We start from the raw sequence: 16,677 nt of genomic DNA on the forward strand, positions 1-16,677 counted from the left end.
TTACATTTTCCCAGTTCTATTCCCTTTTACCAAGATTATTAATTACATTTCCTCTCTATCAAATCTCTACTACTCATTTCCCTCCTCACCAAATGTTCCATACCCACAAATGAAAGCTATTTTTTTTTCTACCACCAAATACTAACCTATTTGCATTCACTTTAACATATTCTGCCTTCTTTCCTGATACATTTGATAAACTCTTGACCCCGGTTCCTGCTCTAACAACCATCTAATTTCCTTACTTTTTTTTTTTTTAAGATTTTATTTATTTATTTGACACAGAACGAGAGCACAAGCAGGAGGGAGCGGCAGGCAGAAGGTGAGAGAGAAGCAGGATCCCCGCTGAGCAGAGCGCCAGACTGATGTGGGGTCCAATCCCAAGACCTTGGGATCATGACCTGAGCCAAAGGCAGCCTCTTAACTGACTGAGCCACCCACGTGCCCCTGATTTGCTTCCTTTTATAACAAAATGTTATGAGTTGTGTCCCTTCTCTGGCTCCAAAACCTCATTTTTTACTTTCTGCTCAACCTATCCCAGTTGGCTATTTATCCCCAACACTTCATTGCAATAACTTTTAACAAAGTTGAAGTGATATAATTATTGCCAAAGTCAATTGTGTTTCTCTAATTATTAGATTTTTTTGGCACACTTTCACATACTTAACCACTCCCTTAGTCCTTATTCCTTTTGATTAATGTTTGTACAGTGTATCTTTTCCCATCTTTTCATTTTCAACCGGTCTGTGCCCTTATGCTTAAAATGTCTCTTGCGATGCCTGGGTGGCTTAGTTGGTTAAGCATCTGACTCTTGATCTCAGTTCAGGTCTTGAGTTCAAGTCCCACATTGGGCTCCAAACCCAGCATGGATGTGGACTTAAAAAAAAATGTGTCTCTTCTAAGTAACATATAGTTTGATTTAATTTTTAATCCAATCTGATAAGCTTTGTCATTTAACTGGAATATTTAATCTTTTTACATTTACTGTATTTAATAGTATAATTATTAATACAATTAGTATTTACTAATTTTATTATTATTTATATAATTTGGTTTACTTTTTTATACTTACTAATGTGTAAATACTAATATAATTGGGTTTATATAAGTTATATATAATAACTTAAAATACTGTGTTACTATAACAAGTATTTACTTATAAATTATGTAATTATTAATATAATCTGGCTTACTTTTTTATACTTACTAATGTGTAAATACTAATTGGGTTTAAGTCCTACCATCCTGTTTGTTTTCTATTTGTCCATCCGTTTTTTCCTTTGTTTTTCCTTTCCTGCCTTTTTTGGATGAATCAAGTACTTTTGTTATATTTTATCCTTCATTAACTTAAAAAACTTCTATTTTGAAATAATTTCAGATTTATAGAAAAGTTGTAAGAATAGAACAAATAACTCTATTTGCCCTTCACACAAATCCATTAATTGTTAACATTTTTCCACATTTATCATTGTATTTTTTTCTGACATCAGGATCCTTTGTTCCAAAATACTTTGGTAATGTATTATGGAAGAAGGGCATTCAGTTATGTAACCACAATATAATTATCAAAATTAGGAAATTTTACAGCTAATAGGTTATCTAATAGACAGACCTATTCATATATAAAGTTGTCCCTATAATGTCCTTTAGAACAAATTTCCCCCAGTCCAGGACTGAATGAGGATCATGCACTACATTTCATTGACATGTCTCTTTATCTCCTTTATTTTTTTTTTTTTTATTTATTTGACAGACAGATCACAAGTAGGCGGAGAGGCAGGCAGAGAGAGAAGGGAGGAAGCAGGCTCCCCGCTGAGCAGAGAGCCCGACGCGGGACTCGATCCCAGGACCCTGAGATCATGACCTGAGCCGAAGGCAGCGGCTCTAACCCACTGAGCCACCCAGGCGCCCCTCTTTATCTCCTTTAATCTGGACCATTTCCTCTGATATTTTTTGTCTTTCATGATCTTAACTTTTTTAAAAGATTTTATTTATTTATTTTTGACAGAGAGACACACAGGAAGAGAGGGAACACAAGCAAGGGGGGAGTGGGAGAGGGAGAACAGGATTCCCACTGAGCAGGGAACCTGATGCGGTGCCCGATCCCAGGACCCTGAAATCATGACCTGAACCGAAGGCAGATGCTTAACCCACTGACCCGCCCAGGCACCCCATGATCTTAACATTTTTGAAAAGTTCAGCCAGTAATGTTGTAGGATATTCCTCAATTTGGGATCCTTCTCATGAGTAGGGATTGAGTTAGGTGTTTTTGGCAGGAAGATCAACTAAGAAATCTTGGGCTCTCTCAGTGTATCACATCAGGAGGCACATGGTTTTAGTTTGTCCTATTATTGGTCATGTTAATTTTGGTCACAAATTAAGGTTGTGTCCACCAAATTTATCCAAAATTAGGATTTTCTGTCTTGTAATTAATAAGTAATTTGAGGGGAAATACTTTGAGGCTGTGTAAATGTACTACTCTCATCAAACTTTCCTCCACTTGCTTTAGAAAAACTGACTCTTGAATCAGTTACTGTTGTGGTGGTTGCAAGATGGTGATGTTCTCAGTATTTTTGTGTTTGTTAGTTATTCTATTAGATTTTTAATCATATATCCTTTTATTTCAGTTGTTACTTTAGAAACTTCAATATGCATCTTTGACATTATGGTCTGCTACTATCTGAACAATATAGTAACCTTAGAGCAACTTAATACTTCCTCCCAGTCTTTGGGCTACTATTGTTATATATTTTATTTCTATATATGTTAAAAACCCCACAAATCATTACTATTGTTGTTTTAAGTAGTCACTATTCTTTTATATATCCCCCTACCTCTTTGGTGTTTTTCACCCTGTCTTTCATGGTTTCCAGGATAATTTTCCTTTAGCCTATAGAAATACTTTAAGTATTTTCTATAGAGCTAGTCTATGGTAATTCATTTTCTCAAATTTTATTTGTCTTAGAAGTCTTTAACCTTAAAGATATATTGAAAGATATATTCACTGGAATAGAATTCTAGGTTGGCAGGGTTTTTGTTTTTTTGTTTTTTTCTTTCAGCACTTTTGAAGATGTTATTCTATTGCCTTCTGGTTCCATAATTTCTATGGAGAAGTCAATCCTAAGTAATATTATTGTTCCTCTGAAGGTACTGTGTCCTTTTTATTCTATTTTAAAGCAGTTCTTTGTCTTTGTTTTTCAACATTTAAACATATCTCTAGGGTGTAGTTTTCTGTGAATCTACTTTCATTGTGTTCACTGAGCTTCCTGCATCTGTGGGTTGATAACTTTCATCAATTTGGGATAATTTTAGACACTGTCTGTTCAAATGTTACTTTTACTCCATTCTCTTTCTTTTCTGAGAGTCTTATTATGTTTATTTAAATTTTCTGCTTTTTTAAAAAAGATTTTATTCATTCATTTGAAAGAGAGAGAGAGAGAGAGAGCATGAGCAGGGGGTGGGGGAGAAGCAGACTCCCCTGCTGAGCAGGAAGCCAGAGGTGGGGCTCGATCTCAGGCTCTAGGATTATGACCTGAGCTGAAGGCAGACACTTAATGGACTGAGCCACTAAGGCACCCCTACCTTTTTTTTTTTTTTTTTAAGATTTTATTTACTTTGAGACAGAGAGAGAGGGAGCACAAGTGGAGAGGAGGTCTAGAGGGAGCCCGATGAGCATGGAGCCTGATGGGTGGTTCAATCCCAGGACCCTGAGATCATAACCTGAGCTGAAAACAGATGCTTAACCTCTAAGCCACCCAGCTTAAATAATGAGGATAAAGCTTAAATAAGATGATAAAGCAGATGATTATCTTATCATCTGCTTTATTCTTTAGTCTTATCATTTTTTATTTTATTTTTTATTCTTATCTGCTCTTACCATCTGCTTTATTCTTTTTTCTAATTTTTCTAATTTTATTTAGATTCAATTAATTAACATATATTATTCGTTTCAGAGGTAGAGTTCAGTGATTTATCAGTTGCATATAACACCCAGTGTTCATTATATCACATACCCTTCTTAATGCCCACCACCTAGTTATCCCATCCCCCCATCTACCTCCCCTCCAGCAACCCTGTTTGTTTCCTGTAATTAAGAGTCTCTTATGGTTTGTCTCCCTCTCTGATTTCATCTTATTTGTCCCTCCCTTCCCCTATGATCCGCTGTTTTGTTTCTTAAATTACACATATGAATGAAATCATATGATAATTGTCTTTCTCTGATTAACTTACCATAATACCCTCTAGTTCCATCAACATCATTGCAAAAGGTAAGTTTTCATTTTTTAATGGCTGAGTAATATTCCATTGTGTGTGTGTGTATGTATCTATCACATCTTCTTTATCCATTCATCTGTCAATGGACATTTTAGCTCTTTCCACGGTTTGGCTATTGTGGACATTGCTGCTATAAATATTGGTGTGCAGTTGCCCCTTTGGATCACTGCATTTGTATCTTTGGATAAATACCTAGCGGTGCAATTTCAGGGTCATAGGGTAGCTCTATTTTTACTTTAACAGAACTTCCATACTGTTTTCCAGAGTGGCTGTACCAGCCTGCATTCCCACCAATAGTGTAAGAGGTTCCCCTTTCTCTGCATCCTTGCCAACATTTATTAACATTTCCTGACTTGTTAATTTTAATCATTCTGACTGGTGTGAGGTGGTATCTCATTCTGGTTTTGATTTGTATTTCCCTGATGCACATGTGTTTGTTGGCCATTTTTATGTCTCCTTTGGAGAAATGTCTGTTCATGTCTTCTGCCCATTTCTTGACTGGATTATTTGTTCATCTACTTTATTCTTTCCATTCTTATTTCATTTGTGCTTCAATTCTGATATTTTCTAATGATGGCTTCACTAATTCTGACTTTTGCTGTGTTCAGTACATTGTTAAATCCATCCAAATAAGTTAATTTCAAACGTTGTATCTTTCAGTTCTAGGTTATCCTTTTGATTCTTGTTCATAGATTCCAGTATCCTGATGAAATTCTCTTTTCATCCATTTTGTCTTTCTCTATTTTATTTAATATAATAATCATATTGTAAAGCCTGTTAGATCTATTATCTGGATTATCTAAGGGCCTTCTTCTATTTATGTTTTCTTTTGTTTATTGGCTATTTTCTTACTCTTTATTTCTTACTGTATGCCTAATGTTATATATATAAGAACCATGGGAACTACAAATGATATTGTTACCTAAGAAAGTTCTTCTTTCTTCTGCTAGTCAGAGATGATTTGGTACTAATGATGTTGGTCCAATCAGGGATTGAGCTGGGTTGGGGCTGGGTTGCAGTTTTTGTAAGTCAGTCCACCCCTGGTTCATATCTATCCTTCCAGGCTTTTGATCGAGAGCCTGGCAAATCTATCTCCTCAACTGTGGAAGACAGCAAGAGTCAAATCAGCCTCTGGAGGTTTTGAATTTAGACCATTAGCCTCCTACTCCACACAGCTCACAAAATAGCAAATGTCTTGAGGGTAGACAAATTGAGTATTTGTGGAAAGCCCTTCCCTATAGCGGAACTTTGTCCCCTAAGCACCCTAAGATTGTGGGAGATTTAACTTTAAATCTCTTTCTTAGACTTTTAAAACTTTAAAACCCTATAGCCTCCAGCACAATCACAAAGCTCAGCAAATGCCCATGGTGGAAAACTGGTCAGAAATTTGGGACTTCTTGAAGTTTTTAGTGTGTTGTGCCAACCACAACCATATAACTACAAGTTCTGCTAGTTTCTTTTTCTTTTTTTTTTTTTTAAGATTTTATTTATCAGATAGAGATCACAAGTAGGCAGAGAGGCAGGCAGAGGGAGAGAGGAAGGGAAGCAGGCTCCCTGCTGAGCAGAGAGCCTGATGTGGGGCTCGATCCCAGGACCCTGAGATCATGACCTGAGCCAAAGGCAAGAGGCTTTAACCCACTGAGCCACCCAGGCGCCCCTAGTTTCTTTTTTTCCTAGAAGACCCCCTGTTTCTGGCCAACCCCAATTTCAGCCCATGCTCAAAATTGACAAATGTCTCTACAGATGAAGACAGCCAGATCATCAACTCATCTAGAATGAACTCTTTCCAGTCTGGAATTTTAGTTTAATCTTTTTGCTCCCATAGCTTTCCAGTGATTTTTGCAATGATTTGTTGTCCCCCCCCCCATTTGTTACAGTAGGAGCATTGGCCTAATATGACCTATTGCATCCTCCTTAGAACTGGAAGTCCCACTCCCCTCAAATGTGAAACTTCCTACATCACTTACTGCTCCTTTCAGTCTTTTTTTTTTTCCCCCTGACCTCATCTCTCCTGACCTCCAGGGCTGGTTGCTTAGACTTCTCCATCCTCACTTTCTCTAAGTGGCCTCATTCAATGGCAGTGGTATTGAATACTATCCCTACACTGAGAGTTCCCCACCTTGCATCTCCAGCCCCTTACCTCTTCCAGTTTCCAGGTTTTGTAAATCTAACTGCACTGTTTGTATCTCCAGTTGGATGCTGAAGAGACATCTTGAATTTAGGATGGTTAAATCATGGCTGATGCCTCCCCCCACCCCCATCCACACCTCCCGGTTCCTCATAGTTGCTCATCCCTTCTTCTCTTTCCCATATCCCCATATTCAATTCATTAGTAAATATTTCTGATGTCTGCATCCAAAATGATACTGAATTGACCAATTCTCATGTCTATTGCTAGAAACCTGGTCTCAGGGGTGCCTGGGTGGCTCATTTGGTTAAGCATCTGCCTTCAGCTCAGGTCATGATCCCGCAGTCCCAGGATAGAGCCCTGAATAGGGCTCCCTGCTCATCTGGGGAGTCCGCTTCTCCTTCTCCCTCTGTCCCTCCCCATGCTTGTGCTCTCACCCTGTCAAATAAATAAAAATCTTTAAAAAAATAAAAAATAAAGGATGCCTGGGTGGCTTAGTCAGTTAATCATCTCCTTTGGCAATAGTCATGATCCTAGTAGGGTCCTGGGATTGAGTCCTGCATTGGGCTTCTTGCTCAGTAGAGAGCCTGCTTCTTCCTCTGCCTGCCGCTCCCCGACTCATGCCCGCGCTCTCTCTCTCTCATAAATAAATAAAAACTCTAAAAATAAAATAATAAAAAGAAAAAAGTAAAACCTGGTTTCAGTCACCTTCATCTCTTGCCCATGCTACTAGTAGTTCCAACCATTTCCTTCCCTTCCAACCTGCCCACCTGTCAATTCATCTTCATGGCAACTGGTGTGATTGTCAGTTTCTAAAGTTTAATCAAATCCTATCACTCTCCTTCCTTTTGCAAAACTTTGTAAGGGCTTCTCTATTATTGTTGTTAGAGGAAGACCCAAACTCTATGGTTCTATGTGATCTGGCCCTTGCCTACCTCTTGGTCCTCTTGGTCCTCACCTCCTTGCACTTTCTTGCTTATCTTGTATACACCACCCACCCTGGTGGGCCCCAAGCCCTCTAACTTACTATCACTCTAATTGAAATAACCTCTAACATAGACAAATCATTCCAATTTCAGTGTTCGTCATTTCATCATTCTAGTGTTAATATGAATGCCACCTGCTTGAAAGGTCTTCCCTGACTCGTCCATCTAAATGAGTCCCTCCCTTTACCACCATCACTCCCTATTACATTATTCCATTTAATTAACTGCACTTAGCAACATCTAAATTCTTTAAAAAAAAAAATATATATATATATATATTTATTGTCTGTCTTCCTCATAGGATTTAAGCTCTTTAGGGCAGAGTTTTGTTCTGTCTTGTTCACGGCCGTATCCACAGAATCTTGCACATAGATGTTTAGTGCCCTTGTTGAATGCCTCCCCCATTAGATCATAACCATCTTGGGAGCAGGGACTATGATCTAATTTTGGTTTTCCTCTTCTTGCACCTAACAGTATTGTGCACATTGTGGAGACAATGTTAAGTAAGATGGGTGGGACCACCCTCTAGTGAGGTGTTAAAGATAAGCCTCTTCTGATTGCCCCATCATTGAAATTCCTCTGACCATTAATGATCAGCTAAACACATTGCTAAAGAAAAATGCAGGCAGTCCTGGCCTCCATCCCATACCCCAAGTCATGAATGGGAAAAGCCTTCTTAGAGCTGTCATTGCTCAGTGCTATTGGTACATGGCCCTGGACTGAAGGAAGAAAGGAAATACAGAAAAGAGAAATAGGTTTATGGTTTGGTATTTTCTCTTACTATAGTATCTAAAACATAACTGTTTTAATGGTATTATATTCCTGTGAGGCACAACTTTTAAAGTCTTAACAGTTTCTAAACTCTAAGTAATTAAGCTTAACTACAGATCCATCAATGATATGTCCTAACACTGTATTTTAAACAAGCTGTGAACCATAAAATCAATGTAGTGTTTTCATTGCTAAAACTTTGTTTTAATGAAATCACAGAAAATACCAGCATGCACTACAGTAGTAGGGTAAATTTTTGTGAGCACACCCACATACTTACACAGATGTGTAGGTACTGGTCAGTGCTACAAAATGTATTTCTTACTGTGGTCAATATTTTCAAGAGTAAGGAAGTCACTAACGTATTAGTTTCACAAATCTTTATTCCATACAAAACAAAACTTTAGACCCATCTCATAAAACAGAATACACTTAAGGTTTTGACAGTGTACAAAATTAAAATTTGGGTGTTTAATCCAAAGTTTCACATAAGTATATCTTGTAAGGCAATTTCTTTTCCTTAATAAGTAAAATTTATAGTGTATATTATTCGGGAAGCAAATCATCTCCTAATTCTTCATCAGCAAAATCATCCTCATCGATTCTTTTTTTGGCTGCAGTTTTTGGTCTTTCTACTTGAGGGCCAAGTGGATCCACATAGGAGGCATCTAGGTTTCAAAATAGATTGTTGTATTAGAATAATAAGGAAAAACAACAAATGTGAAACCAATTTGTCTCATAAGCTAAACTGAACTGAGTGAACAGAAATGCTCTCCCAAGTCATTTAAAATTTTGTCTGTAAATGAAAAATTCTTAATGCCCAATTATACATTTTTGCCATCTCACCAAATCTTCTCCAGACCTGTTATGCCTGTAGGAACTGGGTGGGGAATACCAGTACTTGCCTATTTCTTTGTTACTGCTACTTTCATAAGGTTCATTTGTCCCAGGTAAAGCTCTGAGTTTGGCACTTAGTCGTTCACCTTTACTACTGGCACTATAGCTCTGGCCACTATCTGAAAACACAAGATAAAAATGCATTTTTTTAATATGTTGAGAAAACTAACACTACAATATGAATCTTTTTTTTTTTTTTAAAGATTTTATTTATTTATTTGTCAGAGAGAGAGAGGGAGAGAGAGAAAGCACGAGCACAGGCAGAGGCAGAGGGAGAAGCAGGCTCCCTGCCAAGCAAGGAGCCCGATGTGGGACTCGATCCCAGGACGCTGGGATCATGACCTGAGCCGAAGGCAGCTGCTTAACCAACTGAGCCACCCAGGCGTCCTGTACAATATGAATCTTAAAGTATACTTATTTGCCAAGAAACAGGTTGTTTCATTTGGAAGCCAAATTCTGAGGGATATAATTCTTGTTTCCTGAAACTTCAAAGAAACCTCTTGTTGAGAATCTATAACACAGATAAAACATCATTTAAAAGTAGTCTTTATATGTAGTCTTTCACATGTATGCTTAGTTATAGGTTTCAATTTTCTGGATTCACTGGTGAGAAGTCAGAGACCATGTTGATGAATATAACCTAGCAAAGAACAAAGAGCAACTGGAGAAACAAACAGGAAGTCATAAGACCAGTATGTACTGTATCATCAACCTCATTACAAGGCTGGTGAGTGGCCCTAAAATCAATCAAATGAAAAACCGCAGAAGACGGTGGGAGAGGACCTAGATCATAAAATTACTTTCTTTAAACATTTGGAAGATGTTCATATAGGAGAGGATTAGATTTGCCCTCTATAGAATAGATTTTGGCTCAGTGTAAGGAAAAACTTTAAAAGGATTATAGCATCCAAATATGAACTGGCTGCCATGGGAAATACTGCAATCCATATCACTGAAGATTTTCAGACAGGGCTGAAGACTCACATTAGTAGGAAATATTAGTAATGCTTCTCAACCTTAAAATTCCATTATATTTTTTTAAAGAAATACTCCTCTAGCCCCACAGTTTTTAATTCATTCCCATAAAATTCCCACAATGTCATTTTTTGCTATTATGGGAGCTTCACTTTTAACGAGAATTGTCTATCAAATTTACTGATCATTTTTTTCCTGAGTATACTTTATATTTTAGTTTATTGATAATGTCTCTAGGAATAAACCAAAACAAGATGGTCTTTAAAATCCCCACATTTTAATGGTGGCCAACTTTGTAAAAATTATAAGTCTTCTCTAAGTTCTTATAAAAAATTACCATTTCCCCCCAATAATATCCTTAGATTTAGGCTCTGAATGGGTCCACATATTTTGGTATATTTTTTATTATTTTGCTCCTCTCTAATTTTTTGTTACATTTAAGCCCATCTTTTCCATCTGTAAGTGTAAATGCATATTTTTCAAGGGGCTTAAGTGAGCTCAGGTCAAAAAGTTTGAAAACCATTGCTCTAGGCAGTATTTCTTTTTTCACTTTTCATATAGATATGGGTTACCTATGTGAATAAAAGAAAACTCTGACATCTCCCTCAGGCAACCACAGCCCTTCTGAAATTCTAACATACCAAAGGATTCCACTCTTGTAGAACAAGCAAACTTCAAAAAATAAAAACTGACCTTCCTAGAAAAACTTCAAATGTCCAACTGAAAAGCCAAAAATATAGTTTTTAAACATTTTCTATTATAAACACCAGTGAAGGTATATTGTGAATATCCTCATTTCATCATTTTCAATCAACTTTCATGGAGTAACACTGCCATACATGGGTAGGTGTAAATGGATCAATAAGCATTTGGAAGTCTGGGTAGGTTTTATCCCTAAATAATGAAACAAGTTATTATATGCATTTCATTATAACAACAAACAACAATTACTATTTCCTAGAGAAAAGTTAAAATATCAAGTAGCTTCTAAAACCAAGAATATGGAGATCAATTTATTATCTGAATTATCAATCAATGAACACTAAAACTTATAAATGATACTTTTATAAGAGAAAAATCTTAGAATCATAGAATTTATAGAGTAATAAGGATTCCTGAAACTTACCTATACCAGAAAAAACAGAATATCCCTATGAAATGGACAATGTATATAGATAATTCCCAAAGTAAACAATACAATTGGTCAATTAAACATATAAAAGTATTTAAACTTACTTAGCCTTATAGTAAGTGAAAAAAAGAACACTACATACTGAGTGATACCATTTAGAAAGCTTAAAAACAAGCAAAATTAAAAAACAGTGTTTGCATGCATTGTATGTGAAAAGGCGAGAAGCTAAAAAAATATAAACTTAAATATATATAAAACATAAAAAAGAAATATCACAGTGGTTACCTGTGAGGAAGGGAGGAGATGGGGTAGGAAAAAGCACATAGGTAGGCATAACAGTAATGTTCTGGTTCTAATGTCTTATGATGTTTGTTTATGTTTTATGATGGCTTCATTAATTTGAACTTTATATGCTTTGTAACTTAAGAGTGCTACATTGATTCTTTTGTAGGTATCAAATATTATATAATTTAAACCTTCACATAATTCAACGCTACTAAAATGGCCAAGATTTTGAAAGTATCAGGTCAGTAAGTGAAATGAACAAAATTTCTGAGATTAATATGGTAGCATATATCAACACTTAATTTTATGGTCACCAAGACAGCAGAATAGGAAACCCTAGATCTTTTTTCCTCACAAAGATACCAACTTGACAATATACAGTCCAAAAAACCTTTATGAGAACTCCAGAAACCAGTTTGGAAGTTGCAGTACCCCAGATAAACTCAAATTGAAGAACACTTGCACTGAAAAAGGTAAGAAAAGCCATTTGATTTCAACTGTGTCAGCCCCTATCACAAGCCAGAAGAACTCATGATTGGGAAAATAGCCCATGCAGATTCTCCCTTGGGAATGAAAAAGAAGAGTAGAACATACATCCAACATTTTGGTTTTTCAGGGAACTGCGTGAAAGACTGGTTTGTCTTGCCTGACTTGGAGTGATGAGGAAACAAAATACCTGGTTGGTGGTTTGCTGCACTGCCAGAGTACCTTCCCTCACTGCACATAGTAGCTTCTATGTGATCAGGGGAAAGTATCTAGCTCATGGCTTCTTCCTGAGCAAGGGTGATGATTAGAGTGGAATGTACATCCAATAGTCCAGCTTTTGGTGGTGGTGGTGGTGCTGGTGGTGGTGGTGGTGGTGGTGGTGGTGGTGATTTCCAAGGGCCTGGTCTCACCTGACTCACAGCACTAATGGGGAACTGGCACATCTTGGATGCATGGGGTTGCTGAGAACAAAAGAGGGCTCAGTAGCCTTTGCAGTGCTAGAGATCCTGCAGCACCACAGACATCAGAAGAAGCAAGAGATTACAAATCCAGAAACCTTTCTAATTAGGAAATTACATGTAGAAGCTGAGAGAAGGTTCATACCAATAAAAACTCTGAGAAATTCCCATGGTCTCTAGTGGGCCTGAACTGTGACAGTTTCTCTTGTACAAACCCAGCCCCCTAAAACCAGAGAAAAGTGGCTGTTTTTTCAAATGAAGAAATCACAAGAAACATGAAAACACAGCCCAATGACAGAAATAAAACAAATCTTCAGAAACTGATCCTGAGGAAATGGAGACCTACTGATTACCTGACAAAAAATTCAAAATAATTTTCTTAAATAAGTTCAATGTGCTACAAGAGAACACAGATAGACAATAAAATCAGGAAAATGAAGCATGAATAAAAGTAAACTATCAACAGAGATAGAAACTAAAAAAGGACCAAAGAGAAATTCTGAGGCTGAAAAATATAATAACTGGATTGAAAAATTTACTACAAGTATTCAAAAACAGATGTGATTAGGCAGAATAAAGGATCTGTGAACTCAGAGATAGGTCATTTGAAATTACTATATCAGAAGAACAAAAAGAAAACAGAATGAAGAAAGGTAAAGAAAGCCTAAAAGAATTATGAGACATAATTCAGATTTTGGGACTAAACATATCAATATACATATTATAGGATCTCAGAAAGAGAAATAATGGATGAAAACTTCCCATATATGAGAAAGGAAATGAATATCCAAATTTAAGAACTCAAGGAACTCCAAATACGATGGACCCAAAAAGATGCACATTGAGACACACTGTAATCAAACTGAAAATTCAGACAAAGAATCTTAAAACGAGCAAGAAAAAAGCTAATTCATCATAGACAAGGGAGCTAGCACACAATGAACTTTCACAACAGAAACATTACAGGCTATAAGAGAGCAGAATAGTATCTTCAAAGTGCTAGAAGAAAACTCTGACAACCAAGAATACTATATTTGGCAAAACTGTCCTTCAAAAAGGATGGAGAAGTAGACTTTCCTGGATAAACAAAAGCTGGGGGAGTTTATCACCACTAGAGCTACCCTGCAAGAACTGCTAAACAGAATCCTTCAAGTTGAAACGAAAGGATACTATACTGTAAGAGAAAATCATATGAAAATATTAAGTGGGGCGCCTGGGTGGCCCAGGCATCAAGCGTCTGCCTTCGGCTCAGGTCATGATCCCAGGGTCCTGGGATTGAGCCCCACATTGGGCTCCCTGCTTAGCGGGAAGCCTGCTTCTCCCTCTCCCACTCCCCCTGCTTGTGTTCCCTCTCTTGCTGTGTCTCTCTCTAATAAATAAATAAAAATCTTAAAAAAAAAAAGAGAGAAAATATAAAGCTCTCCATAAAGGTAAATATAGAGATAAATACAGAATCTAGTAAGATAAATATAGAGATAAATACAGAATCTAGTAATATGGTCATGGTAGTACATAAGACACTTTTAATTCAGGTATAGAATATAAAAGATAAAAGCATAAAATATAACCATTAAATTATTTTAATGAATACAAATGATAAAAAGATGTAATTTGTAACACTGATAACATAGTGTTGGGGCAATGTAAAGGAGTGAAGTTTTTGTATGTGATTTAAGTTATTATTAGTTTAAGATAGATTGTTTTACCTATAGCATCTTTTATGTAATTCTCTCAGTAACCACAAAGAAAATACCTACAGAAGATGCACAGAAAATGAGAAAGGATTCAAAGTATGCTGTTACAAAAAATAAAAATAAAAACAAATAAATGAAAAAAAAAAAAAAAACAATGACACACAAAAGGCAGCAAGATAGGAAGAAGACAAAATAACTAAAGGCATGGGGCGCCTGGGTGGCTCAGTGGGTTAAAGACTCTGCCTTCGGCTCAGGTCATGATCCCAGGGTCCTAGGATCGAGCCCAGGGTCCTGGGATCGAGCCCCGCATCGGGCTCTCTGCTCAGCAGGGAGCCTGCTTCCTCCTCTCTCTCTGCCTGCCTCTCTGTGACCTCCATCTGTCAAATAAATAAATAAAATCTTTAAAAAAAAATAACTAAAGGCAAACAAAATAATTAACAAAATGGCAATAGTAAATACTTCCCTATCTGTAATTATTTTAAATATGGATGGATTAAAATCCCCAATAAAAAGACCTAGAGCGGCTGATGGGTTAAAAATAAAAAATCCAGCTATATGCTATCTAGGAGAGACTAACTTTAGATATAATGACATACACAGGCTGAAAAGTAAAATGATGAAAAAAGATATTCCATGTAAATGGTAACAGAAAGAGAACAGGAATGCCCATACTTATTTCAAGCAAAATGGATTTTAAGTCAAAAACTGTCACAGAGACAAAGGACATTATATAATGATCAAAGGACTAATTCACCAGGAAGACATAACAATTATATATGCACCTTAACAGCAGAGCACTCAATATATGAAGCAAATATTGACAGAACTAAAAGAAGAAAAGATAGTAACACAGTAATAGTAAGCGATTTCAGTATCTTACTTTCCATAATGGCTCAACCAGCCAGAAGATCAAAAGGAAACAGAGCAGTTGAACAACACTACAGATCAATTAGACTGAATAGATATTTACAGAACACATTATCCAACAAGGAAAATCCTGCTTTAGACAACTGTTCAATGGCAATTTTTAATCCTGAGCTTGTGCTTAAAGCTTTTTATCAATATGACTGATAAGTTTAAAAAGTCTCAAATCTTCATTTGTGCATCACTTTACAGATATTGGTCTGTAAGTATTTATCTGTCTGAAACGTCAATATTCAATGATTACCTATAATAGTAATAACTTAGTCATAAATGTAGTTAATAATTAGATATAAAAATTATTATTTATACATTACTACAAATCTCTTAAAAAGATCAAGTTTTGACACACACAGAGAGAGAACAAGAAATTGCTTAGAAAATTGCAGGAAGCCCCAAGAATTTCAGTATCGGTGAAAGCAGGTATAATAAAACCAGTTTCAGACATTCATTTTAGCCCTAAGAGTAGCTTAAAATGATCTCAGAAAAAAAGTAAAAATAAGTAGTTAGGCAATGTGTTTTTAACCCTCATGCTGCAGCTGTGCTGTTGGAGCCAACCGTATGCTTCAATCTTTTTAATCTCCTGTTGATTAGAAATCCCAGTCTACATCAACTGGTTAACACTGTTTTCAAACTGGCAGATCATATGAAAAACAGAAATAAATGGTAGTATCTTCAGAGACCAAGCATTATACAGCGAGAAGTGATTGATTTGATAAACACCAGACCTCCCCCTCCTCTCTCCATACCTTTTTCAGAATAACCTAACTTCATTTCTAATAAAATGCTCTGTCATCTCTGAACTACCCCCTCGTAATTACAGTGACCTCTATGGACAGAATTCCCCATTTCTGTGGTGTTGGCAAGTCTAGCCTAGGGCCACACCTCTTTTTCTTAAGATCACTGAACTAGGCATTTCTTTTCTGGATTCATGTATGAATTCTTATGAAAGGCCTCTGAAAACTCAGGGGGAGTTCTGCAAAGTTCCAATAATCCTGAAATTCCCTGGACTGTGAACATCTGTTTTAATGGCATTGACAGCATACTCTGGCCCGTAGGTGCCACACCACACCTGGGCAAAGTTCAAGAATAGTTGTTTGTGATTTAGGTCAAGTCCAGGAAGTAATTTTTCTTCACCATTCTTTTTAACATAATTTTGATAAGCTCTGTATACTTGGCCAATACCTCCATTATCAGCAATATTTTCTCCCATGTATTAATTCCATTGAGCTGCTGTCCACATGCTAGGTCCCAGAGTTTCCATACTGGTACAGCATTGTACCAGTATGGGATTGGTCTTTAAAATTATTTGCTGACTGCTGAGTCCACCAGCCAACAAGGTCTCCATCCTTGTTACAATTTCTGCCATAGTCATCAAAGCCATGGGTGATTCCATGTCCTATGACCGTGCCAATACCTCCGTAGTTCAATGAGTTAGACTGCTGGGCACTGAAGAAGGGAAGCTGCAGAATGCCTGCTGGGAAGACTATCTGATCTCTGCCTGAAGAATAAAATGCAGTGATTACAGCTGCTGTGCTTATCCACTCATCCTTGTCCACCTTTTCTCAGAGCTTCCTTAGTTGTTTATTTTGGCTGAACTTCAAATTTTGAATTATGTTCTCAAAGTATTCATCTTCTCTGTAGTTCAACTTGAGGTATTCATTATTCA

At 36.8% G+C, this 16,677-nt stretch overlaps 1 protein-coding gene across 1 annotated transcript in view; it reads right to left on the reverse strand.

Annotated features, from left to right (window-relative positions):
- Positions 1–8,527: 8,527 nt before the first annotated feature.
- IFT88 (intraflagellar transport 88) overlaps positions 8,528–16,677 on the reverse strand; it is a 146,079-nt gene continuing 137,929 nt past the window's right edge. Inside the window, exons 25-26 of the mRNA XM_080798204.1 lie at positions 9,066–9,176; positions 8,528–8,828 (exon numbers count right to left, since the gene is read on the reverse strand). Of these exons, the coding sequence (XP_080654330.1) occupies positions 8,707–8,828; positions 9,066–9,176 (233 nt within the window). The 3' untranslated portion in view covers positions 8,528–8,706. The remainder of the gene's footprint in view (positions 8,829–9,065; positions 9,177–16,677) is intronic.

Source organism: Martes martes, assembly GCF_963455335.1.
Source record: "Martes martes genome assembly, chromosome: 3".
NCBI classification, from domain to species: domain Eukaryota; kingdom Metazoa; phylum Chordata; class Mammalia; order Carnivora; family Mustelidae; genus Martes; species Martes martes.